Raw genomic sequence first — 24,365 nt, 5'->3', positions numbered from 1 at the left:
AGAGCAGCTGAATCCTGACCTGTTCCTCCTCTCGTACGCAAGGTCCCAGTATGAGACGAAGAGTTCACACCCCCAAAGACGGTGAGTCCTTGGCCCCCGGCTGCATGGAAGTTGTTGTAGTTTGGGATGGAGGTCACGCCGAAGCTGGGGTAGTGCTGAGGAGTGGGGTCTGTGCCATAGCGGTACCCGGAGCTCTGGTTCAGGCTGCCATCCCTCTCCTCCGTCAGTTTTGTTGCTTCTTTATCCTTACATTGCACACAGCCCATTATCTAAATTCCTGTTGAAAACAAACAAACAAAAAGAGGCACATGAACTTGGATGCTCGCTAGTGGCTGGGTTGCTTGACTATTAAAGAGGAATCATTTATAAAGCTCACTGTTGGATATTTCAGGCCTAGAGGGGCATGAAAAGCAGTGGCTATGGTTGACGGCTGGAAGCAATGTCAGTGCCTTTCACTTGACAATCACATTTGTTCCCCAAATGCTCCGGGCAATGGGATCAATACAGAGTACGATGTTCACCATGCAGCATTTTTCCTCGCATGAGGTCTGCACCCTTACACTTCTGTAATATCACACACCTGCCTAAAGACAGTCCAATAATACTAACTTGTGCTTTTCTCTAGTCACCCTAAAAAGTAGTGTAAGCTTTCAAAAATGAGTGTATGAAATATTAGAATAAAAACTTCCATCATGGCAAAGGAAATCTAAAGAATAGGGTGCAGGAGTGTTGGAAAAGCCAGAAGACAGCCCCTAAACAGCTCACTGTACTTCTTCATTCCTGGGTACCCATTCTTCAGGCACACATTTGGTAAATTTTAAGCAATAAGATGATGGTAAGTATCAAAATTAAGAAATAATTACTGGATGAAAAAAATACAATTGGCAGAAACTAAGAGGTCTGAGTATATTTGCAGGATGTCATGATAGCCTACAGTAACAAAATCATTTAAATCTGCTAATTAACTTTTCAAATTTCCATTAGCTTTTGACATCTTTCAGAAACATTTAAAAACTCATTCCCATGTTCTAGAATTAGTGGTGAATTCAAACTTGAGTCATTGTCACCCCAGCCTCCTTCAAACCAAACCTACTTCTGCGCTGATCTCAGTAAATGGCACCACCAAGGTGTTCAAGTCAGAATCCTGAAGCACATCCTTAGTGGCTCCTCTTTGCTTACTTTTCAATCTTCCTGTCTCACACTCTACTATCCAAACTTGCCTAACTTCTCAGTTCGTCAAAGGTTCTGTTTTTCCCACTCATCTTTCGTCTTTGGAACATGGCTTTGAACACTTTTTGCCCCCTCCTCTTTGATACACAATATATCCTTCATGTCTCAGTCAAGACACCACTTCCTCTGCAAAGCCTTCTCTGATTTCCCTGCCATCCCCCAGGCTGGGGTGGTGCTCTTCCTAAGTGCTCCCATGATACCTTGACTTCCCTCATTACGGCATCTATTGCGCCATATTAAAACATGGCCTGTCCACTTGTCTCATTGCTCAATAGACTGCGAGTTCCAGGAAAGCAGGGCTCTGTCCATTTTTGTCATAGCTATATTGCCAATGCCTGGCACATAGCAGGTGCTCAATAAAGAGCAATTGAATGAGTGAAGATTCTCTAGCCCACTGTTTCTCTTTCACCCTTTCTTTCTCTCTGCATCAAGGCCAACTCTTCTTCCAAGAATTTTTATCAGCAGTGTGCCCTGTATTTTGAATCTATTGGCATGTGTGAGAAGTGAAGAAGATTCAAAAATGGAAGGTGAGTTGGTTAAATGACCCCACTTTGGACTGCAATGTCCTGTAATACCCTGCCCAGCTGACAGCAGGGAGGTAGGACATGCAACGGATGTCCCTGCCAAAATTCTGAAAAGTGGCCCATTTGGGACCAAAGAACCAAGTAAGAAATACATGACATCATGTGTAATTACATGTATTCACTGGGGAGAACACAGCTGGTACGGGATGGGAAGGGACTTGAGGCGGTGAAGGGAAATGAAAAGAGCCAGTTTCTCTATATATCTTGCAAACCAAAATGGGGGTGCCACATCAGATACGGAGACTCTCGGGAGGTACTGTTCAGAGAGCACTGCTTTCCTGCTGGCTGGGGTCATGGAAGCAATATCAGACTGTTTAAAGCCCTCTCACATTACATGTTTCAATAAATACTTACTGAATTTAATGTCGTTAGCTGAGAATGGAAATGTTTGGAAATGAGCCGCCTGCTGCTTGAGCTGAGCTCACCAAATCTGGAACACATTTACGCGTAAGTCATTCCAGATTAACTTACAGTGTACTGTGTCCAACAGGCTCTCTAACTTACGGTAAATGAATATGATTTTAACAAGTTTCCAATAGGAAATGCAACATATCTCCAAGGCATGACTGACTGAAGGAGTTTCATCATTTGTTGTTGGTGTCGCTTCATAATAAGACTGGTAAATATCTTGCTCACTTTACATTAACTCTTCCCTGGCGGAACACTGTCCTGAGCGTCTACAAAGGCCAACAGAAGACACTGCTTGCCCCAGGTACTCTTTTCAGGGATTTCACTGATCTGCTTTAGTTAGAGGATGTGAGACCTGAATCACAGAACCACATCATTTACGTCAGTGGTTCTCAGCTGGGGGTGACTTCGCTGTCTATGACCAAGGGACATATTTGGTTGTCACAGCTTGAGGGTAAGGGGTACTGCTGGCACCCGGTGGCAAGAGGCCAAGGATGCTGCTAAACATCCTACAATGAACAGGACAGCCTCTAACTACCAAGAATTACCTTGACCCTGAACGTAAATGTGTCAAGGTCAAGAAATCCTGATTTATGAAGAGGAAAAGAATTATAGCTATATCTTTGAAACAGTATAAGTGCTGTTTCCCTTATATGCATGTGATTGCCTTCCTTAGGAGAATGGGCATGCTAGGGAGAAAAAGGCAATTTAAAGAATTGACATAAAATGCTCTGTTTTTTTTCTCTAGAAGTTTGTTCCTTGTGATAGAGGAAAGAATCTAAAACCAATGAGAACTCTCAGTACAAACTAGTCTTCCAATTCCATCAAAACAAAACCCTACATCAGAAACTTACTGAAAACAGGACCCTACATCTAACCAAACCAAGAAAAAAATAATCTTTCAAAAATCTTCTAAAAAAAGTATTACCACTGTAATAAATGCCTAACAGCTTTTATATAATTCTATGAAACAACGGAAGGAAACAAATAGTAAGCTCCTTGGAGGCAGCAATTATTTTTCAGTTTTTGTTCCATCATTGCGTGTCCAGAACAGTGCCTGGAACACAGTAGAAGCTCAATAAATATGTGTTAAATGATTAAATGCAAAAACCCCAAACTCTATCAAAATCATTTTGGAGAAAACAATTCTCTTTTATACCACTTCGTGTGTTTACAATTTTGAGTAAGGAATGTTTCTGCACAGATCTTGTGTACTCTCTTCACTTCACTGACAAACATGAAGAGAATGAAATAAATCAGTAAATGCGGGCTCGGTCATTAAAACTTAATCACAATGAAAATATTTGTATAAGAACTTGTGGTCTTCTTCCTCCCACTTGAGGCGGTCAGACTAACCATTTCCTGATGAAAGAATCAGAAGATGCTATATGAGTTGTACTCAGTGTGACTTTGGGCTCCTTGCCAAGAAGCAAAGTTCTGAGCATTCGGGTTAAAATAAAAACATCCTAAAAAAAAAAAAAAAAAAAAAAAAACATCCTTATTACGTACAGTTCTGTGGTGTGGCTTTTATGGCCCGCGCTGTGGGTCCATCATGAACATATAATGCACTAATACATTTGCTCAAGATCCGTGGGGCACTGGGAAACGCTGAATAATGCCACTTGAAAGTGGGGCCCTGGAGGTACTCTGATCAGTAAATCATACATCATGACCTCATGACCATAGTCCTCTGTGCTTTGCTATGCCTAGAAAAACTGATGCACAGCACTTTGACCAGCAGGATCCTGTTCTTGTGGTGAAGCCCCCTATTCTCCAATTCTTCTGTAAATGGAAGGGCTCTGTTTCTACTATGTAAGTAAAACCTGATTTACTTAAAATTTCCTTAATTTTCTCATATGTGACACAAGAGCATTAAGCAACTCGGGCAGAAATTGCCAAAGAGAGAATCATTCAAGGATTGCCACGTCCCCTTCCTGTGAGCATGCATGATGGACGTCATCAATCCATCACAGCACCTTCTGATGCTACACCATGTGTGGCCTCAGAATCCTTCTTCACATAGCCCTTGAGTGGTTGACGGAAGCTGACATGAAGGATGGAATCTATCTGCTACTCTGGGCATAGGCTACTTCGATCCAGAATGAGTCTGGTCGAACGTACATTCCCTCCTCCGATGCCACAGACCCCAGTCTGGTCTGCTAGATGCACATTAAACACAGATATGCTCACATTTCCTCATATGCCAATCAATAAAGCAACACCTGTATGCTCAGGTTATAACATCACAGGACTTGTGAGATTTCAGGCGTGTGCGAGAGCTAGGTACCAGAAAAGGAAAAAGGCCACTGGCAGTCTTCTGCAAAGGCAAATTACTTTCTCTTGAGACACACAAATGGGATGGCAGGAGGAAGAAGGTGAAACTGACAACAAATAACTTTAACCTCAGCAGTGTAAGCACGATGCCTCAGAAACCAGCCTAGGTGGGTGTGGAGAAGTGAAGAGCCCTCAAGCGTAACTGGCATCCTTGCTCCCAACAGCCCAGACTCTGGAGAGTGATGGTGAAGCCACACTAGCCTGTGCTCTGATGTGGCATGTTTCCTGGGGCTGTCATTCACTATCCCTTTAGCTGGTCTCTGCTTTACCTGGGCAGGTATCACAATGAAAGGAAAAGAACGAGAAAGGCAACTGAACTAAGAACCTAGAAACCAAACACAAGCAACCCAGATAGATGGGGACAGCTGGAAAAGTATTGAAAGCCGAACTGTAGATAGACTGCACAGTTTCACACACTTCTCTGGGAGAAAAGCAAAAACTAGCAGTTTAACGAGCAAACACCCTTTTCCAGTCAATAGTAATAGCATGAGGCAAAAGGATAAGATGTGGCAGCGACACATCAGAAATGCGTTGACTTCAGCACAGAAGATTCATGGCAGGGGACTCTTGATCCTTGTAAAACCAGAAATACCCACAGGAGTCAACCTGAGGTATTTTGCTACGTTCTCGATAGGGAAAACTAATCCCTTGAAAGTCTAGGGAAGGCTTTCCTTAATTTTCCCGACATAACTACCAGAAGCAGGACATTTAGAGACAGAGGTAGCAATGGTAGTTGAGCCACAGCATCTGTCACCCCAATGTTTTAGCGTTTTCAGTCCTTTACAATGTGGCTTTTCTCTTTGTGGGACCCTGGGTCCTGACACCCCACAGGGAGTGCGGGCAGTGCTGTCTTCTGGGGACAGCCAGGGCAGAGGTGCCAGGGATGACTGGAGAGAAAGCAGGCTGGACCCTCTTTGAAGCACAAACACTCCCCAAGGCCCTGAAGCAGGGAAAAGGTCGCAGCTGGGATGACACTTGAGAGATGTAAATACTTGAGGCCTGAACCACGCACAGCATTGGTGCTGGGTCCAGCTCAGCTATGAAAAAAGAGCACACAGGACTCTGCCAGTGAGGGAAAATCCTCTTTTTGCTGCCAACTGGAAGGAAGGCGGGAAGTACGAGCCTTGCTGAAAAGGTGGTGCGGTAGGCAGATCTCTAAGGTGTGCCCAAGATTCCCACCTCCGGTGGATAAGCCCTGGATAATCCCTGGGACTTGTGGATGATGGGATCATCGCTCCTGTGATTACGTTATCTTCTTTGGCACAGTTGACTTTAACAGAAGAGGGATTATCCTAGATGGACCTGACCTCATGAGGTGAGCCCTTGAAAGGGATAGGCTCTTTCTGGAGAAGCAGATTCAAAGTGTGAGAGGCATTCCATGGGAGGGATAGTCTCCACTGCTGGCTTTGAAGACAGAGGGGGCTATGTGGGTGGTCTCTAGGAGCTGAGAACAGCTCCCAGCTGGCAGAAAGCAAAGAAACAGAGACCTCAGTCCTACAACCACAAGGAACTGAGTTGGGTCAAGAACCCAAAGAAACCCAAAGAAATGAATTCTTCCCTAGTCAAGCTTCCAGATGAGAACACTGTCAGTCAATACACTGAATTCAGCCTTGTGTGAGAGCCCAGCCACACTGTGCCCAGACCTGTGACTCAGAACTGTGAGCTGATAAATGGGTGTTGTTTAAGTCACTAAGTTTTTCATAATTTGTTACACAGCAATAGAAAACAAAAACATCTTTTGGTGGGATGGGGCACCATGGAGATGAAGGCTCCAATCTCAGCAGTGATGACCAATATCAAATGAAGGCTCACTGCAAGCCAGGCGCTGTGCTATGTACTGGAACATGTTGTCTCACTAAATTCTCATGACAGTCCTAAGACATGGGATTGCTATTTCCCCTCATTTTACAACGGAGAAACAGAGAGGTTTGGGAATTTGTTCACAGCTCAGTCAGGGGTGGAGATGGGATTTGGAGCCAGACAGACTGATTTCACGGCCAGCACATGGGGCCTCTACACTAGCCTTGCCTCCTGCCCCATGGAATCCTGGCTAGTCCACACAAGGGTGTGGGCGTGAGGGTAGGAGGTGTGGAGGGAGAGACCTGTGGAGAAGACCCCTGACTCCGAAGAACCCAACCTCATGTGCATGACTAACGAAGGCCCTGATTTCGGGAACTGGGCCCCACTGCCCCACATTCACGGCCCACCCCCTAAGACAGTGGGCTCTGCAGGGGTGCTGGGACCACACCAGGTGTGGTGAGTCACCAGCTTCCCTGATGTGGTTTGGCATCTTAATGAACGTTTAGCCAATGCCATTAAAGCAGCCCTTAGTTTCCTGATACTTCCTAGATGTGGCGGGGTATGTATATACACCACGAAGAAGTTAGCACTGGGTTCCTTGGTGTAAAAGTGAGCTGTCCTACTGCACTGAAAACATGATGTGCTTTATATCATATAAACTTTCTGGACCACATTTATTGCATAAACTGAGCTATACATGTAATGCTTCCTCCAAGCATAAAAATAACAGATTTCTACTCTTGGTGGAGCCCTGAGAGGGAGAGCCCCCCACAAACACAGGTGATAAAATATTATACCTTTGGGGGTAAGAAGGCTGATGTAAAAGCAGGAGTATCTACAACGTAGACACTAGCCACATGCAACAATGGGAGAACCGGAGCCTATTTAAAAATCAAGTCAAAACTTTGCTTCAGAAATAATAAGTGGAGTTGGACCCATTCGATCATTTACACATGGCTTTGCAAAGACCCTCTGGAGGGTGAGGAGAATGGACCTTGTTCCATACCGCACAGCAAGGGAACTGAACTAATAGAAATCACTCTTAAAATGTCACATTACTTTAAGAAAAAGCCGCATTCCTGGCACCTAGAATATTTGTTGGCTTCCACTCTCCGGCTTCTCCTGTTCAAATGACCCCCAGGCTGCAAGGCAGCAGCTCACGCTCCGGCAGTTCTCTTTCCCTCTGTACACCCTTCTGTTCCCCAATGCCCAGGGACCCACAAGCACCTAATAAAAAAGAAGTGGAAGCATCAAACCCCAATGGTGAGATTTAACACTGCAGTCAACTAACTACTGGAACCAGTCCCAAACCCAAGTGGGCAAATGAGGTTTTAATACCAAACTGTGGAAATGCTCCAAAAGGAGCGAAGAACATTTTCTTCTTACATTCACTTCACTTTGGATGTCAAGGTTAAGACAAGAGTGAAATGGTGATAAAAAATAAAGATGTATTTTAACTGTCTATGCCAAACAAAGGGTTCAGAAAGAATTAGAGCACTGATTGTTCTTCAGGCCTTCCCCCACCCCTTTTTGGACCTTAGAAAAGTTCCTTGTGGTTAGCATTTTAAAATTTTATCTATTTTTATTGAGATATAATTCATATTGCATAAAATCACCCTCTTAAAGTATACAGTTTAGTGTTTTTTAATATATTTGCAAAGGAAACCATTACCACTATCTAATTCCAGAACATTTTCATCACCCCAAAAGAAACCTGTACCCATGAAGCAGTTACTTCACATCACATTCTCAGCCTAGCCCCTGGCAACCACGAATCTACTTTATGTCTCTGTGGATTTGCCTATTCTGAGTATTTTATTTTATTTTTAACATCTTTATTGGGGTATAATTGCTTTACAATGGTGTGTTAGTTTCTGCTTTATAACAAAGTGAATCAGTTATACATATACATATGTCCCCATATCTCTTCCCTCTTGCATCTCCCTCCCTCCCACCTTCCCTATCCCACCCCTCTAGGTGGTCACAAAACACCAAGCTGATCTCCCTGTGCTATGTGGCTGCTTCCCACTAGCTATCTATTTTACATTTGGTAGTGTATATATGTCCATGCCACTCTCTCACATTGTCCCGGCTTACCATTCCCTCTCCCTATATCCTCAAGTCTAGTAGGTCTGTGTCTTTATTCTCGTCTTGCCCCTAGGTTCTGCAATGACCATATATACATATATATTTTTTTAGATTCCATATATATGTGTTAGCATACGGTATTTGTTTTTCTCTTTCTGACTTACTTCACTCTGTGTGACAGACTCTAGGTCCATCCACCTCACTACAAATAACTCAATTTCATTTCTTTTTATGGCTGAGTAATATTCCATTGTATATATGTGCCACATCTTCTTTATCCATTCATCTGTTGACGGACACTTAGGTTGCTTCCATGTCCTGGCTATTGTAAACAGAGCTGCAATGAATATACTGGTATATGACTCTTTCTGAATTATGGTTTTCTCAGGGTATATGCCCAGTAGTGGGATTGCTGGGTCGTAGGGTAGTTCTATTTTTAGTTTTTTAAGGAACCTCCATACTGTTCTCCATAGTGGCTGTATCAATTTACTTCCCACCAACAGTGCAAGAGGGTTCCCTTTTCTCCACACCCTCTCCAGCATTTATTGTTTCTAGATTGGATGATGGCCATTCTGACCGGTGTGAGATGATATCTCAATGTAGTTTTGATTTGCATTTCTCTAATGATTAATGATGTTGAGCATTCTTTCATGTGTTTGTTGGCAGTCTGTATATCTTCTTTGGAGAAATGTCTATTTAGGTCTTCTGCCCATTTTTTTTTTTTTTAATGCTATTCTTGTCTGCTTACATTCTTTTTATGTATGTATGTATGTATGTATATATGGCTGTGTTGGATCTCTGTTTCTGTGCGAGGGCTTTCTCTAGTTGTGGCAAGCGAGGGCCACTCTTCATCGCGGTGCAGGGGCCACTCTTCATCGCGGTGCGTGGGCCTCTCACTATCGCGGCCTCTCGTTGCCGAGCACAGGCTCCAGACGCGCAGGTTCGGTAATTGTGGCTCATGGACCTAGTTGCTCCGCGGCATGTGGGATCTTCCCAGACCAGGGCTCGAACCTGCATCCCCTGCATTGGCAGGCAGATTCTCAACCACTGCGCCACCAGGGAAGCCCTTCTGCCCATTTTTTGATTGGGTTGTTTGTTTTTTGGATATTGAGCTGCATGAGCTGCTTGTAAATTTTGGAGATTAGTCCTTTGTCAGTTGCTTCGTTTGCAAATATTTTCTCCCATTCTGAGGGATGTCTTCTCGTCTTGTTTATGGTTTCCTTTGCTGTGCAAAAGCTTTTAAGTTTCATTAGGTCCCATTTGTTTATTTGTGTTTTCATTTCCATTTCTCTAGGAGGTGGGTCAAAAAGGATCTTGCTGTGATTTATGTCATAGAGTGTTCAGCCTATGTTTTCCTCTAAGAGTTTTATAGTGTCTGGCCTTACATTTAGGTCTTTAATCCATTTTGAGTTTATTTTTGTGTATGGTGTTAGGGAGTGTTCTAATTTCATTCTTTTACATGTAGCTGTCCAGTTTTCCAAGCACCACTTATTTAAGAGGCTGTCTTTTCTCCATTGTATATTCTTACCTCCTTTATCAAAGATAAGGTGACCATATGTGCATGGGTTTATCTCTGGGCTTTCTATCCTGTTCCATTGATCTATATTTCTGTTTTTGTGCCAGTACCATACTGTCTTGATTACTGTAGCTTTGTAGTATAGTATGAAGTCAGGGAGCCTGATTCCTCCAGCTCTGTTTTTCTTTCTCAAAATTGCTTTGGCTATTCAGGGTTTTTTGTGTTTCCATACAAATTGTGAAATTTTTTGTTCTAGTTCTGTGAAAAATGCCAGTGGTAGTTTGATAGGGATTGCACTGAATCTGTAGATTTTTTGGGTAGTAGAGTCATTTTCACAATGTTGATTCTTCCAATCCAAGAACATGGTATATCTCTCCATCTGTTTGTATCACCTTTAATTTCTTTCATCAGTGTCTTATAATTTTCTGCATATAGGTTTTTTGTCTCTTTAGGTAGGTTTATTCCTAGATATTTTATTCTTTTTGTTGCCATGGTAAATGGGAGTGTTTTCTTAATTTCCCTTTCAGATTTTTCATCATTAGTGTATAGGAATGCAAGAGATATCTGTGCATTAATTTTGTATCTGCTACTTTACCAAATTCATTGATTAGCTCTAGTAGTTTTCTGGTAGCAGCTTTAGGATTCTCTATGTATAGTATCATGTCATCTGCAAACAGTGACAGCTTTACTTTTTCTTTCCCGATTTAGATTCCTTTTATTTCTTTTTCTTCTCTGATTGCTGTGGCTAAAACTTCCAAAACTGTGTTGAATAATAGTGGTGAGAGTGGGCAACTGTGTCTTGTTCCTGCTCTTAGTGGAAATGGTTTCAGTTATTCACCATTGAGGACGATGTTGGCTGTAGGTTTGTCATACATGGCCTTTATTATATTGAGGAATGTTCCTTCTATGCCTACTTTCTGGAGGGTTTTTATCATAAATGGGTGTTGAACTTTGTCGAAAACTTTCTCTGCATCTATTGAGATGATCATATGGTTTTTCTCCTTCAATTTGTTAATATGGTGTATCACACTGATTGATTTGCATATATTGAAGAATCCTTGCATTCCTGGGATAAACCCAACTTGATCATGGTGTATGATCCTTTTAATGTGCTGTTGGATTCTGTTTGCTAGTATTTTGTTGAGGATTTTTGCATCTATGCTCATCAGTGATATTGGCCGGTAGTTTTCTTTCTTTGTGACATCTTTGTCTGGTTTTGGTATCAGGGTGATGGTGGCCTTGTAGAATGAGCTTGGGAGTGCTCCTCCCTCTGCTACATTTTTGGAAGAGTTTGAGAAGGATAGGTGTTAGCTCTTCTCTAAATGTTTGATAGAATTCACCTGTGAAGCCATCTGGTCCTGGGCTTTTGTCTGTTGGAAGATTTTTAATCACAGTTTCAATTTCAGTGCTTGTGATTGGTCTGTTCATATTTTCTATTTCTTCCTGGTTCAGTCCCGGCAGGTTGTGCATTTCTAAGAATTTGTCCATTTCTTCCAGGTTGTTCATTTTATTGGCATAGAGTTGCTTGTAGTAATCTCTCATGATCCTTTGTATTTCTGCAGTGTCAATTGTTCTCTATTTCATTTCTAATTCTATTGATTTGAGTCTTCTCCCTTTTTTTCGTGATGAGTTTGGCTAATGGTTTATCAATTTTGTTTATCTTCTCAAAGAACCAGCTTCTAGTTTTATTGATCTTTGCTATCGTTTCCTTCATTTCTTTTTCATTTATTTCTGATCTGATCTTTATGATTTCTTTCCTTCTGCTAACTTTGGGGTTTTTTTGTTCTTCTTTCTCTAATTGCTTTAGGTGTAAGGTTAGGTTGTTTATTTGAGATGTTTCTTGTTTCTTGAGGTAGGATTGTATTGCTACAAACTTCCCTTTTAGAAGTGCTTTTGCTGCATCCCATAGGTTTTGGGTCATCGTGTTTTCATTGTCATTTGTTTCTAGGTATTTTCTGATTTCCTCAGTGATCTCTTGGTTATTAAGCAGTGTGTTGTTTAGCCTCCATGTGTTTGTATTTTTTACAGATCTTTTCCTGTAATTGATATCTAGTCTCATAGCGTTGTGGTCAGAAAAGACACTTGATACGATTTCAGTTTTCTTAAATTTACCAAGGCTTGATTGGTGACCCAAGATATGATCTATCCTGGAGAATGTTCCATGAGCACTTGAGAAGAATGTGTATTCTGTTGTTTTTGGATGGAATGTCCTACAAATATCAATTAAGTCCATCTTGTTTAATGTATCATTTAAAGCTTGTGTTTCCTTATTTATTTTCATTTTGGATGATCTGTCCATTGGTGAAAGTGGGCTGTTAAAGTCCCCTACTATGATTGTGTTCCTGTTGATTTCCCCTTTTATGGCTGTTAGTATTTGCCTTATGTATTGAGGTGCTCCTATGTTGGGTGCATAAATATTTACAATTGTTATATCTTCTTCTTGGATTGATCCCTTGACCATTATGTAGTGTCCTTCTTTGTCTCTTGTAATAGTCTTTGTTTTAAAGTCTATTTTGTCTGATATGACAATTGCTACTCCAGCTTTCTTTTGATTTCCATTTGCATGGAATATCTTTTTCCATCCCCTCACTTTCAGTCTGTATGTGTCTCTAGGTCTGAAGTGGGTCTCTTGTAGACAGCATATATATGGGTCTTGTTTTTGTATCCATTCAGCCAATCTATGTCTTTTGGTTGGAGCATTTAATCCATTTACATTTAAGGTAATTATCGATATGTATGTTCCTATTATCATTTTCTTAATTGTTCTGCGTCTGTTATTGTAGGTCTTTTCCTTCTCTTGTGTTTCTTGCCTAGAGAAGTTCCTTTAGCATTTGTTGTAAAGCTGGTTTGGTGGTGCTGAATTCTCTTAGCTTTTGCTTGTCTGTAAAGGTTTTAATTTCTCCATCGAATCTGAATGAGATCCTTGCTGGGCAGAGTAATCTTGGTTGTAATTTTTCTCCTTCATCACTTTAAATATGTCCTGCCACTCCCTTCTGGCTTGCAGAGTTTCTACTGAAAGATCAGCTGTTAACCTTATGGGGATTCCCTTGTTTGTTATTTGTTGCTTTTCCCTTGCTGCTTTTAATATTTTTTCTTTGTACTGAATTTTTGATAGTTTGCTTCATATGTGTTGGCATGTTTCTCCTTGGATTTATCCTGTATGGGACTCTCTGTGCTTCCTGGACTTGATTAACTATTTCCTTTCCCGTATTAGGGAAGTTTTCAACTATAATCTCTTCAAATATTTTCTCAGTCCCTTTCTTTTTCTCTTCTTCTTCTGGGACCCCTATAATTCGAATGTTGGTGTGTTTAATGTTGTCCCAGAGGTCTCTGAGACTGTCCTCAATTCTTTTCATTCTTTTTTCTTTATTCTGCTCTGCAGTAGTTATTTCCACTATTTTATCTTCCAGGTCACTTATCCGTTCTTCTGCCGCAGTTACTGTGCTATTGATCCCTTCTAGGGAATTTTTAATTTCATTTATTGTGTTGTTCATCACTGTTTGTTTGCTCTTTAGTTCTCCTAGGTCCTTGTTAAACGTTTCTTGTATTTTCTCCATTCTATTACCAAGATTTTGGATCATCTTTACTATCATTATTCTGAATTCTTTTTCAGGTAGACTGCCTATTTCCTCTTCATTTGTTAGGTCTGGTGGGTTTTTGCCTTGCTCCTTCATCTGCTGTGTGTTTCTGTGTCTTCTCATTTTGCTTATCTTACTGTGTTTGGGGTCTCCTTTTCGCAGGCTGCAGGTTCGTAGTTCCCATTGTTTTTGGTGTCTGTCCCCAGTGGCTAAGGTTGGTTCAGTGGGTTGTGTAGACTTCCTGGTGCAGGAGAGTAGTGCCCGTGTTCTGGTGGATGAAGCTGGATCTTGTCTTTCTGGTGGGCAGGTCCACATCTGGTGGTGTGTTTTGGGGTGTCTGTGGCCTTATGATTTTAGGCAGCCTCTCTGCTAATGGATGGGGTTGTGTTCCTGTCTTGTTAGTTGTTTGGCATAGGGTGTCCAGCACTGTAGCTTGCTGGTCATTGAGTGGAGCTGGGTCTTGGTGTTGAGGTGGAGATCTCTGGGAGATTTTTGCCGTTTGATATTACGTGGAGCTGGGAGGTCTCTTGTGGACCAGAGGCCTGAACTTGGCTCTCCCACCTCAGAGGCACAGCCCTGACGCCTGGCTGGAGCACCAAGAGCCTGTCATCCACACGGCTCAGAATAAAAGGGAGAGAAAATAGAAAGAAAGAAAGAAAGAAAGAAAGAGGATAAAATAAAATAAAATAAAGTCATTAAAATAAAAAATAATAATTAAGAAAAAATTTTTAAAAAGTAAAAAAAAAACCAAAAAACCCCCAGACAGACAGAACCCTAGGACAAATGGTAAAAGCAAAGCTATACAGACAAAATCACACACAGAACCATACACATACACACTCACAAAAAGAGAAAAAGGGGAAAAAAAAATATATATCTTTGCTTCCAAAGTCCACCTCCTCAATTTGGGATGATTTGTTGTCTATTCAGGTATTCCACAGATGCAGGGTACATCAATTTGACTGTGGAGATTTAATCCATTGCTCCCGAGGCTGCTGGGAGAGATTTCCCTTTCTCTTCTTTGTTCGCACAGCTCCCGGGTTTCAGCTTTGGATTTGGCCCCGCCTCTGCGTGTAGGTCGCCTGAGGGCGTCTGTTCTTCGCTCAGACAGGACGGGGTTAAAGGAGCAGCTGCTTCGGGGGCTCTGGCTCACTCAGGCCAGGGGGAGGGAGCGGTACGGAGGAGGTGGGGTGAGTCTGCGGCGGCAGAGGCCGGTGTGACGTTGCACCAGCCTGAGGCGCGCTGTGTGTTCTCCCGGGTAAGTTGTCCCTGGATCACGGGACCCTGGCAGTGGCGAGTTGCACAGGCTCCCAGGAGGGGAGCTGTGGAGAGTGACCTGTGCTCGCACACAGGCTTCTTGGTGGCTGCAGCAGCAGCCTTAGCGTCTCATGCCCGTCTCTGGGGTCTGCGCTGATAGCCGCGGCTCGCGCCCGTCTCTGGAGCTCCTTTAAGCGGCGCTCTGAATCCCCTCTCCTTGTGCACCAGGAAAGAAAGAGGCAAGAAAACGTCTCTTGTTTCTTCGGCGTTCCAGACCTTTTCCCGGACTCCCTCCCGGTTAGCTGTGGTGCACTAACCCCTTCAGGCTGTGTTTATGCAGCCAACCCCAGTCCTCTCCCTGCGATCCGACCTCCGAAGCCCGAGCCTCAGCTCCCAGCCCACGCCCACCCCGGCAGGGGAGCAGACAAGCCTCTCGGGCTGGTGAGTGGTGGTCAGCACCAGTCCTCTGTGCGGGAACCTCTCCGCTTTGCCCTCCGCACCCCTGTTGCTGCGCTCTCCTCCGTGGCTCCGAAGCTTCCCCCCCTTCGCCACCCGCAGTCTCCGCCCGCGAAGGGCCTTCCTAGTGTGTGGAAACCTTTCCTCCTTCACAGCTCCCTCCCACTGGTGCAGGTCCCGTCCCTATTCTTTTGTCTCTGTTTTTTCTTTTGCCCTACCCAGGTATGTGGGGAGTTTCTTGCCTTTTGGGAGGTCTGAGGTCTTCTGCCAGCGTTCAGTAGGTGTTCTGTAGGAGTTGTCCCACATGTAGATGTATTTCCGATGTATTTGTTGGGAGGAAGGTAATCTCCGCGTCTTACTCTTCCGCCATCTTGAAGCTCCCTGAGTATTTTACATAAATGGAATCATGTAATACGTGGCTTTTTTGACTGGCTACTTTTGCTTGGCGTAACATTTTCAGGATTCATTCAGTTTGTAGCGTGACTTAGTACTTCATTCCTTTTTATGGCTGAAAAGTATTCCATTGAATGGATATATCACTTATTGCTTACCAATCATCAGCTGATAGACATGTGGTTTGTTTCCACTTCTTGGCTATTATGAATAGTGCTGCTGTAAACATTCATGAACAAGCTTTTGTGTGGACATATGCTTTCAATTCTCTTGGGTTAACATTGTAACATATAAGGAATTTATATAGATAAGAAAACTCTAAGATTAGGTAAATGGGAAAGCATGTGAATTGGCAATTCAAAGAAAGTAAAAAACAACTTGTGAAATATATTTCCCTTCAGTGGTAATCAAAGAAACACAATTTAGATTAGTAAGATACTTTCACTTCTCAATTAACAAAATTTTAAAAAGATGTTTGCCCAATAGTGATGACTATTCTCATACATTGCTGATAGAAGCAGGAATTAATGTATAACTTTTTGTAAACCAACTTCAATATTATCAGAAAATCTTAAAAATGGGTCTGCTCTTTAACCTCTAAATCTGTTCTAGAGAGAGACTTAAAAAAAAAGACACATGAAGAGATCCTATGAAGTGTTATTTATAATTTGAAAAATTATAAAGTATGCTAATTTTTTAACAAGAAGGCAATGGCTAAGCATATTGTAAGGCCATAACGTAAAGTTAAGCACAAGTTAAAACTTATACTTACAAAAAATTATTAGTAATATGTAAAATATTATAATATTTTCCATTAATATTATAATTAATGGAAAATATTATAATATTTTCCTGTTACACTAAGAAGGATCACATGACTGCAAGTATGTGACAAATGCCTAGAGAATCCTTTGGAAGGAAAGATACCAAGATGCTTGCTGGTGGTATGTAGGGGATAATGCTATGAATGATGTTCTTCCTTCTCTGTTTCTTTATTTCTCAGATTTTCTATACTGAATCCACCAGTTTTAAAAATGAGACTAAATCACCTTTACTTGTTAATAAGAAAGGTCCTTTTAATCTTATCAATTACTGACTTAATTTGTATATAAGTTGATAGCAACCATACAATGATGAAGTATGCGTTGTGAACTGAAAAATTGAGAGGTAGAGAAAGTGATTGATTCCCAAGCCTGTTAAGAGGCAACCTCTCCTTCCAGAAGGTGTCAAGATAAAAGGTACCCAAGGACAGAGAGACTTCTGAGTGTGTTTTCATCACATCTGTGCTGGGAAGTAGGCAGTGAGGGAGCAGAGCTGAGAGTGGGTGGTGAAAGCACATAGAACCCCCATAAAAATCTAACTAGGGGCATAGATTAAGCAAAGCTGTGATATATAATCAACTCAGAGGACCATGTAGGTGGCAAGTGGCAGAATCTGGGATAATAGAATCAGGAGTGGGGTGGCTGGCTTAGTGGGTTCTTGAGAATCTCTGGGCCCCATGTTCCTAGGTACCTGGGGAAACCCAGTAAACTCAGGATGACAGTACTTGTTCAGGTCACCCTTGAAACCCAACCAAGGAGCTCTGGTTACTGAGGACCTCTCTGTAAGTGAGGGCCTGAAGATCCCACATTGGCACGACTCTAAGAAGGGGTAGAGGATGAAGCAAACTACTGTTGTTCTTTGGATGCCTGTTACAGGCAAAGGGACTTGTTTAGGGTACCAGGCAGAAAAATTCTGTATTTTGCTCTCACTTTTCATCTTGTTGCCTTCACCTTTTCCTTTTGGGACGTTCAGCCTGGCCTTCTGATGCTTTGACCTTTGAGCCACAATCCCTAGAATCTGGGGCAATCCAAGCGGGGCATGAAATAGTAACCAGCACTGGTTTATTCAACCTGAAGTTTTTCAGCAACACAAAAGATGCAACAAAGATGTTTCTTCCTAATGTAGATCTTTAGAGTTAAGCCTCTTTCCACTCTCCTTGGCTCTGTTCTATAAAAACAACCACAGGAAAACAAAAATAAAAACAAAAATGTGGGCTTCTATTCATGAACCAGCAAAGAGAAACAGGAAAGTCAGTGTCACATCTGGGCCAGAGTGGCAGAGACTGGCTTTCTGGGCTTAAAAGGCCAAGGGCCCAAGGGTCAGGCTGTCACCTGACGGAGCCACAAGAAGACACATTAGCACAAAGCGGCTGTTTGAACAGGCGTCATCAACACCCCCTCCCCACCAACGCAGAGAATGAAAGCCGAGGGGGTTCACTCTCCAAGGCCGGACAAAAACCAGCTCTGCCAATCTTTCCAGTCTCTATAGAGGTTCCCTGCCAGATAATTCTGCAAATGTGGCCTCCTCCTTTAAAAAAACAGTGAATTATTTTTTCCTTTAATTCACCAGTTCCAGCCAAGAAGATCCATTCCTTTAAAGAAACAGAATGGACTTTGAATAAGCATATTTTTGTTCTTCTTTTTGCCCTTGAGCTCATGTTTGTGTTGACCGCGCCTCCCCTTTCCACCGATTACTTATCTGGTTATGAAGTCAGAGCCCATCAAAATCTATTGCCCTGAGAATTTGGTGTTGGGGCCATTTGCATTGTTTTTGGAACTGAGGCTGACGCCTTTGCTTTGAAGAAGGACATGAAGCCCGGTCCCTCCTCCCCTGGATCTTTATGTTGGCACTTTCTCAAGTTGCAAGGAATCAGCGACACCAGCAGCCATAACTTTTGCATCCCTTGCAGTGGTTTAGAATTTCAAAGCTTCTCAGCAGCTGTTTTGGTGTGAATGCTGATAAAGTAGCTGTCGGAAAACTGACCCCTCTCTAATTCCGCGGCCTCTACCGGGACAAGGAACAACTGTGACAGTGATGACGGGAACAAAGGGAGCAGAGAGGCCAACCGCCTCTAGGCAGCCTCCTCCTACCACCTCCTGGCCTAAAGGAAATGAGGACAGTCTTTGCCTCCCTTAAGTTTACATTCCTTACCTCTGGTGAGCCCAGGCTGGTTGATTATGTGGTACCTGCTTCAGTGAAGCCTTCTCAAGAGGTCTCACTCATGAACACAAGTTGAGTACCAACACAGACACAAGGAAATTAAAGGAGGGAGATAACAAGCAGGAAGAGGAGAACATGGAATCCACTGAAGGCAGTCAGTGATGCTTTCCCCAGCAGCCATAAAAACAGTATTTGGGATGACAAATTGTGGCCACTTTATATGGGAGGAACATGGGTTATGTGGGCTAGATCACTCGTTGATGACCTACTTGGCAGGTGAAATCCAGTCAGATGTATGTTAACAAATCCAAAAAGGGAAGACTTAGCTTATATACCAGCAAACATTTTATAAACACTATTATAAAATTTATGGTAAAGCAATTCAATAGTGACTTTTTGCTTGGCATATACATGAGGCAGACTATGATTTTTTTCATAGTGTTGTCTTGCAGAGTAACTGAACTTGAGGTTATCTCCTTAATGATGACAGCACAGCTGTTTATCTTCCCTTTTTCTGAGAGCTTGCAGGATTCTGGTGTCAGATAGGGTTGCCCTGGGCCTGAAGGGACAGAGGCCCAAATCCACATGACTGAAAACAAATGAGTAGTAGTATCCTACTGACAGGATAAAAGCTGGTGAGGGGTGTGGCAGACTTCTAGCTGTGCCACCAAATCCACCCCACTTCTTCCACAGTAACAAAGTTTTAGGCTGAAGACTATATTTTTCAGACTCCCTTGCAGCTATGTGTGGCCATGTCACTTAATTCTGGCCAACTGGTTGACAGTAGATGCTATATACTCAACTCTTGCATTCCTTAAGAGAGAGTGGGTTGCCCTCCATTGTCTTTCCCACTTCCTGTGGGCTGGAAAGTGGATGTGGTGCCGATAAACTGGCATTAACCAGGCAGAGGATGGCAACCCACCAGGGAATGGCAGAGCAGTAGGACAGAAGGAACCTGGGCCCTGGATGGCCTTGTGGAGCAGAGCTTCAACCACCCTAAAGCTCTGATCTTGAGTGTAACATGAGAGAGGCATGAATATCCATCCTGTGTGAGCCACTAATTTTCTGGGGGAAGTGAGACGGAGTCTTTTTGTTATAACAGGTGGCCTGTACCCCAACACAAGGAGGAAGTAAATCTAACACAGAGGTAAAGGGAGGCTCTGTTGACCACTTGTTTGCTTTCTCCCCAGACTCTAAAACCAATAGGAGCTTCTGACCTCCTTTGATACTGACAGTTAAACTTGGATTAAGGCAGGTTAGTAGGATAACAACCAAAATGAATTGTAACAATAGCTACCATTTATTAATAACTTATTTTCTTCTCGGTACTTCACATATGGTATTTCATTCAATCTGCAGAACAACTTTGAAAGGGTATTTCACAGTAAGGAACCTTGGGCTCACAGAATTTAAGTAACTTTCCCAGAGTTACCCAGTCAGTAGGACCTGGATCTAATTACCCCATGTTGCCTTTTGAGAAGCATGCTCTGCTCCTCATTAAAAGATAGATTTAATGATGTGACAGGAGCTGGGCACTGCTTTGTCCTACAGGTTTTTGGTTTTGTTTTTTTTCCACGATGGCTTAAAGTGCTCTTTAAGTGCGCTTTTCTTCAAGTGATCTAGCTTAGGACTGGTTCCCAAGTCTCCAGGGCATCTTGGTCCTGGAACACCAGGCCCCTGGTTTAGGGAAGGTCTGGAAGCAGTGGCATAGCCTGGGACAAGGCTGCTGAGTAGCCACGTGGTGTGGAGCACGTCACTCCAACACTGTGGAGCGCGGTCTCCTCATCAGTCGAGCAAGGCTTTGACAAGCAGCTGTCAGGGTTCATATCAAGCCTAACATTCCTGAAGGAGCCCAGAGCCCTCCTGCACTCATTCAGGCAGAACCGAGCCCCCAGACAGGCCCAGCACAGCTCTTCACTCTCCTCAGCCCTAGGCTGAATCTTATCAATGATGGGGACTCACAGAGGGACCTCACCACGTGGTCAGGTTTGTCTATAAATGCTCAGATGTCCCCCTGCCATGGCCAGAGCCTGCAGCATGAATATGCATATTATGAGAGTTTTACTGATGTAATAGGAGCTGGGCATTGCTATGTCCTATAGTTTTTATTTTATTTTTTACACTATGGCTTAAAGTACTCTTTCTTACTGTGGTTTTCAGAAGACCCGACTATGTCCTCCCCTTCCCTTTGTTTCTAAAATGAAGAGTAACTCATGATCTGGCTCAAGCAGCTCAGGCACTGATGCCCTGCTTTGGTCTTAACCCACCTCCTCCCTTGCCACACAGCAGCTCCATTTCTCTCTGGCTCTACCCTAGGGTTGCTAAGTACAGCTGTTCTCCTCTTGAGCTGCTGGAGATGAAGTTAAGAAAACAGAAAGAAGAATAAAACTTCTCCCATCCTCCCAAACAAAAGTTACTCAGAAATCACCATAGTAACAAATCACCAGTTTTCAGCTGTTTCATCTCCCTTGCATTCCTGTCTCTCTGCGCACATCCTTTTATTTACATTCAGCCCTACCTCCAGCCTTTGTTCAGCAAACACATTCTGATCTTCCTTAAGTGACAGGCACTGTGCCAAGGGCTGTGGAGACAGAGTCAAGTAAATAAGGCCCTGCCTTTGAGGAGCTTATATATATTTAGGAGGGAGATAAGCAAGTGAATCAACGGACTCGGGTTGGGGAGAGAGCGCAGGCGGAGCCCGAAATCATCTAGGTTGGCGGCTGTGAAGGTGACTGGACATTGGCCCGGGGAGGAGTAGGTGGGCAGCATGTGACGAGCAGAGGTGTGGCACAGCACAGCTTCATGTGGCTTACTTGATTTGGTCCTATTTTTACAGAGCACTGAAACACCTGCCAGGCATACTGCGAGGCTCTGGGCTCCAGAGTGAAGGAGCCAGGCTCCTCCTGCTCAAAAGGAGCTTACAGTTTAATGGAATGGATGTGTGCAGCTGGGAAGGTAGCTAGCAATGAAGCCAGATCATAAGCAACTACATGTCTGTTCTACGGAGTGCTCACTATGGTACTCGAGGCTTTGCTACATGCAATAAGCAAATTATCTCCTTTGATCCATCAGCAGCCTGTGAACTGGGTATTATTATCATTGGCACTACTTTACAGATGGGGGAATAAGTGTAGGAAGGTCAAGTTACTTGCCCAAGGACTCACAGCTAAGTTGACTTGGATTTTAACCCAGACCTGGCTGAATCTAAGATATATACTCCTAGCCATGGGCTAGCAGGCTAAAGCATGTGTACCTTATCCAGCTGATACTTATCCCGTATTAAGTGGGATGAAGCTGGGTCTTGGTAGACACATACTGGAACAGGAAGAGAAAAGAAGCACAGGGGAGCCACACAGCCAGTCAAGAGTGGGAAGGGACTGCACACAGGTAGATGGAGAGGCCTCTGAGTAAGATGTGACTTCCTCAGCTGGACAAACAACTCTATCCATTCTAGCCACCTGTCTATGCATAATTCATACCTCACAAATCATCCCCAACTGTAGCAAAGCTGTAGCTTTTGTTGCATGTGAGAATAAAGATCTGAATCCATATTGCTGCAGAGGCAATTTATATGGGACTGTATAAAAGTTACATTTCCAGAGAGCCCTGTCACAGAAAGAACCCCAAGATCTCTTGGGGCTGGTAGGATGGAGGCTTGTACTGCAGCTGTGTAGATGGTTGTCTAAAAATGACAAAACAGACAACAGCGACAGACAGACATTTGCAATGCAAGACATCTGGAGAAAGACAACAACTCCCCACTAAAAAGGGTATGTGACAGCTAATATCCAACAATGTCCTCCGATATCCACAAGAGGAGCCTGAAGAAGGCGCTAAGTTTAGAGGTGCGGGGCAGTGTAAGGGAAACAGGGGCCCACCAAACCCTCCAACTTCGGACAATTTACTCCATCAAGTCAAACAAGACTGTCTTTACCATGATGCAGAAGTGGCAGGTATTTCTCCGTTTTACATGAAATTTGTAATATGAACAAATTCTTTGGGCTAATGTCAGAAGATGGCCCATGTTTTAGCCATGTCAGCTCTGCTTACATCTACAGGCTAAGTCATGGTCAGGGGATGGAAACTTCTGTTGGTCCACCAGCGATGGTCATCCATCGGCAGCTCTGAGCAGCAGTAATCTGTCCCAGCGCCAAGCAGAACTGGCCTGTCCCCAGTGTTCACACCGAGCTCCTGGGGAGCTGCTTTACAGACTCCAGGTAATGATGACCCAAGTGTGGCGTCACGCTCGGCCCCAGGTCTGGTTCAGTACGACTCAAATGGACTCAGTGAGTTACAATGGTACACGCTTGGAATGAGCCCTGTGTAATTCTTTTTGACAAAGGCTGACCCAACATGCTGATTAGCAGCCCAGGTGAAACAACTGTCCTCTGTATCACCAGCCTACACATCCTTGGTGTTCACTATTCCACCAGGTTTCATTTTTAATCTGGACACACATTGCCTGAATGCACTCCTCTTTATACCCTTCCCATTTCCTAACCATCCTGCCTCTCTTCTAAGATTTGCATTTTCTACGTAGGTTCCATTACTAAAATTAAAATGTTGCTAAAAACATTAGTGGATCTATTTATCTCTTATAGAATGCACTGGTTATTTAGACCAGTTCCTGCCTTCCAAATCTACTAAGCTGTTTACTAACTTTTTCTTAACTATACCTCAACCGTTTTAAATCTGTTTCTGTTCTAACATGCTTGCTGGTTAATCTTCCCTGCCATTCTTTTAATTATTTCTTTTGTTCCTCAGACATTTGAGTCTTCTTCAGCTTAAAATAACGGATCAAATAAATTTCTCTCTCTTTCCTTTTGACTCTGCTTCCCCTTGGCAAAACAAGCAATTTTATCACTTTTTCGGTAGCAGAGCACTTTTGCTTTCTCACTTAGGCCAGGTGACAAAAGCATCATTCATTTCCAAACCAAACCAAACCAAACCTACCCCCGAACTCCTCTTTCATTTCTGTACTGTAATTCCAACATAAAGGAGTAAAGCTATTGGCAGAATTTGCAGTCTGCCAATACCAAGTACTAGTGAAATTGAGGAACAACAGAATTCACATATACTGCTGGTGGAAAGTAAATTGGTACAACAACTTTGGAAAAACAACTTTACATTATTTAGTGAAGATGAAAATGCATCTATCCGACAGGCAGCGATTCCACTCTTAGACAAATACCCTAAAGAAACATGCCTACATGAACCAGGGATTATGTTATGCTCTGCAGGTCTGGGAGGCCCAGGAATCTGTATTGTTATAGCTCCACAGGTGATGTGTGGGCCTCACTCTACTGCAAGGGTCTGGGATTGAAGGTTTATAATTTCAACTCAAATCTGTTTTTGGAGCGGGGTCCCCCCTAAGACCTGTGTTTGCAGCTACAGGAAAGCTCCTGGAGGAGGAGTGATGGGGAGAGGCACATCAAGCCTGATGGTTGTGTGACTATCCTCGGGGTGTGGATCCCTGGTCAAAGATAGCTAGAGCCTGAGGATCTGGGCAAATTCACTGTTGTTTCCTCCTCTTCCTTCTCTATCACCCCTGGTTGCCTGGGCGAGGTTTGGCTTGTGAGGTGCTTGGAGCCAGCATTATCATCATCATGATTATCATCATCATCTTCATGTTCAGCAGAAAGCCCTGAATCGCCCACCCCATCAGGAGGCTGCTCTGAATGTGTGTTCCCTGCCAGGAATGAGGAAGCTCCTAGGCGATTCAGGAGATAAGGCTGAGGC

The 24,365-nt window shown here is 43.2% G+C and overlaps 1 protein-coding gene across 3 annotated transcripts in view; it reads right to left on the bottom strand.

Moving 5' to 3' along the window:
• The window catches only part of FYN (FYN proto-oncogene, Src family tyrosine kinase), a 207,837-nt gene that overhangs the window by 53,138 nt on the left and 130,334 nt on the right, over positions 1 to 24,365 (bottom strand). For 2 of the 3 annotated variants that reach the window (XM_059941396.1, XM_059941394.1), the window contains exon 4: positions 20 to 277. In XM_059941396.1, coding sequence (XP_059797379.1) covers positions 20 to 266 — 247 coding nt within the window. In that variant the 5' untranslated portion in view covers positions 267 to 277. Of the gene's footprint in view, positions 1 to 19; positions 278 to 15,493; positions 15,628 to 24,365 lie in introns of those variants that run through there. The other variant, XM_059941395.1, reaches the window with a different exon arrangement.

The sequence above is a fragment of the Balaenoptera ricei genome, chromosome 12 (assembly GCF_028023285.1).
Source record: "Balaenoptera ricei isolate mBalRic1 chromosome 12, mBalRic1.hap2, whole genome shotgun sequence".
Lineage (NCBI taxonomy): Eukaryota > Metazoa > Chordata > Mammalia > Artiodactyla > Balaenopteridae > Balaenoptera > Balaenoptera ricei.
This window is presented reverse-complemented; position numbering and strand designations above follow the sequence as displayed.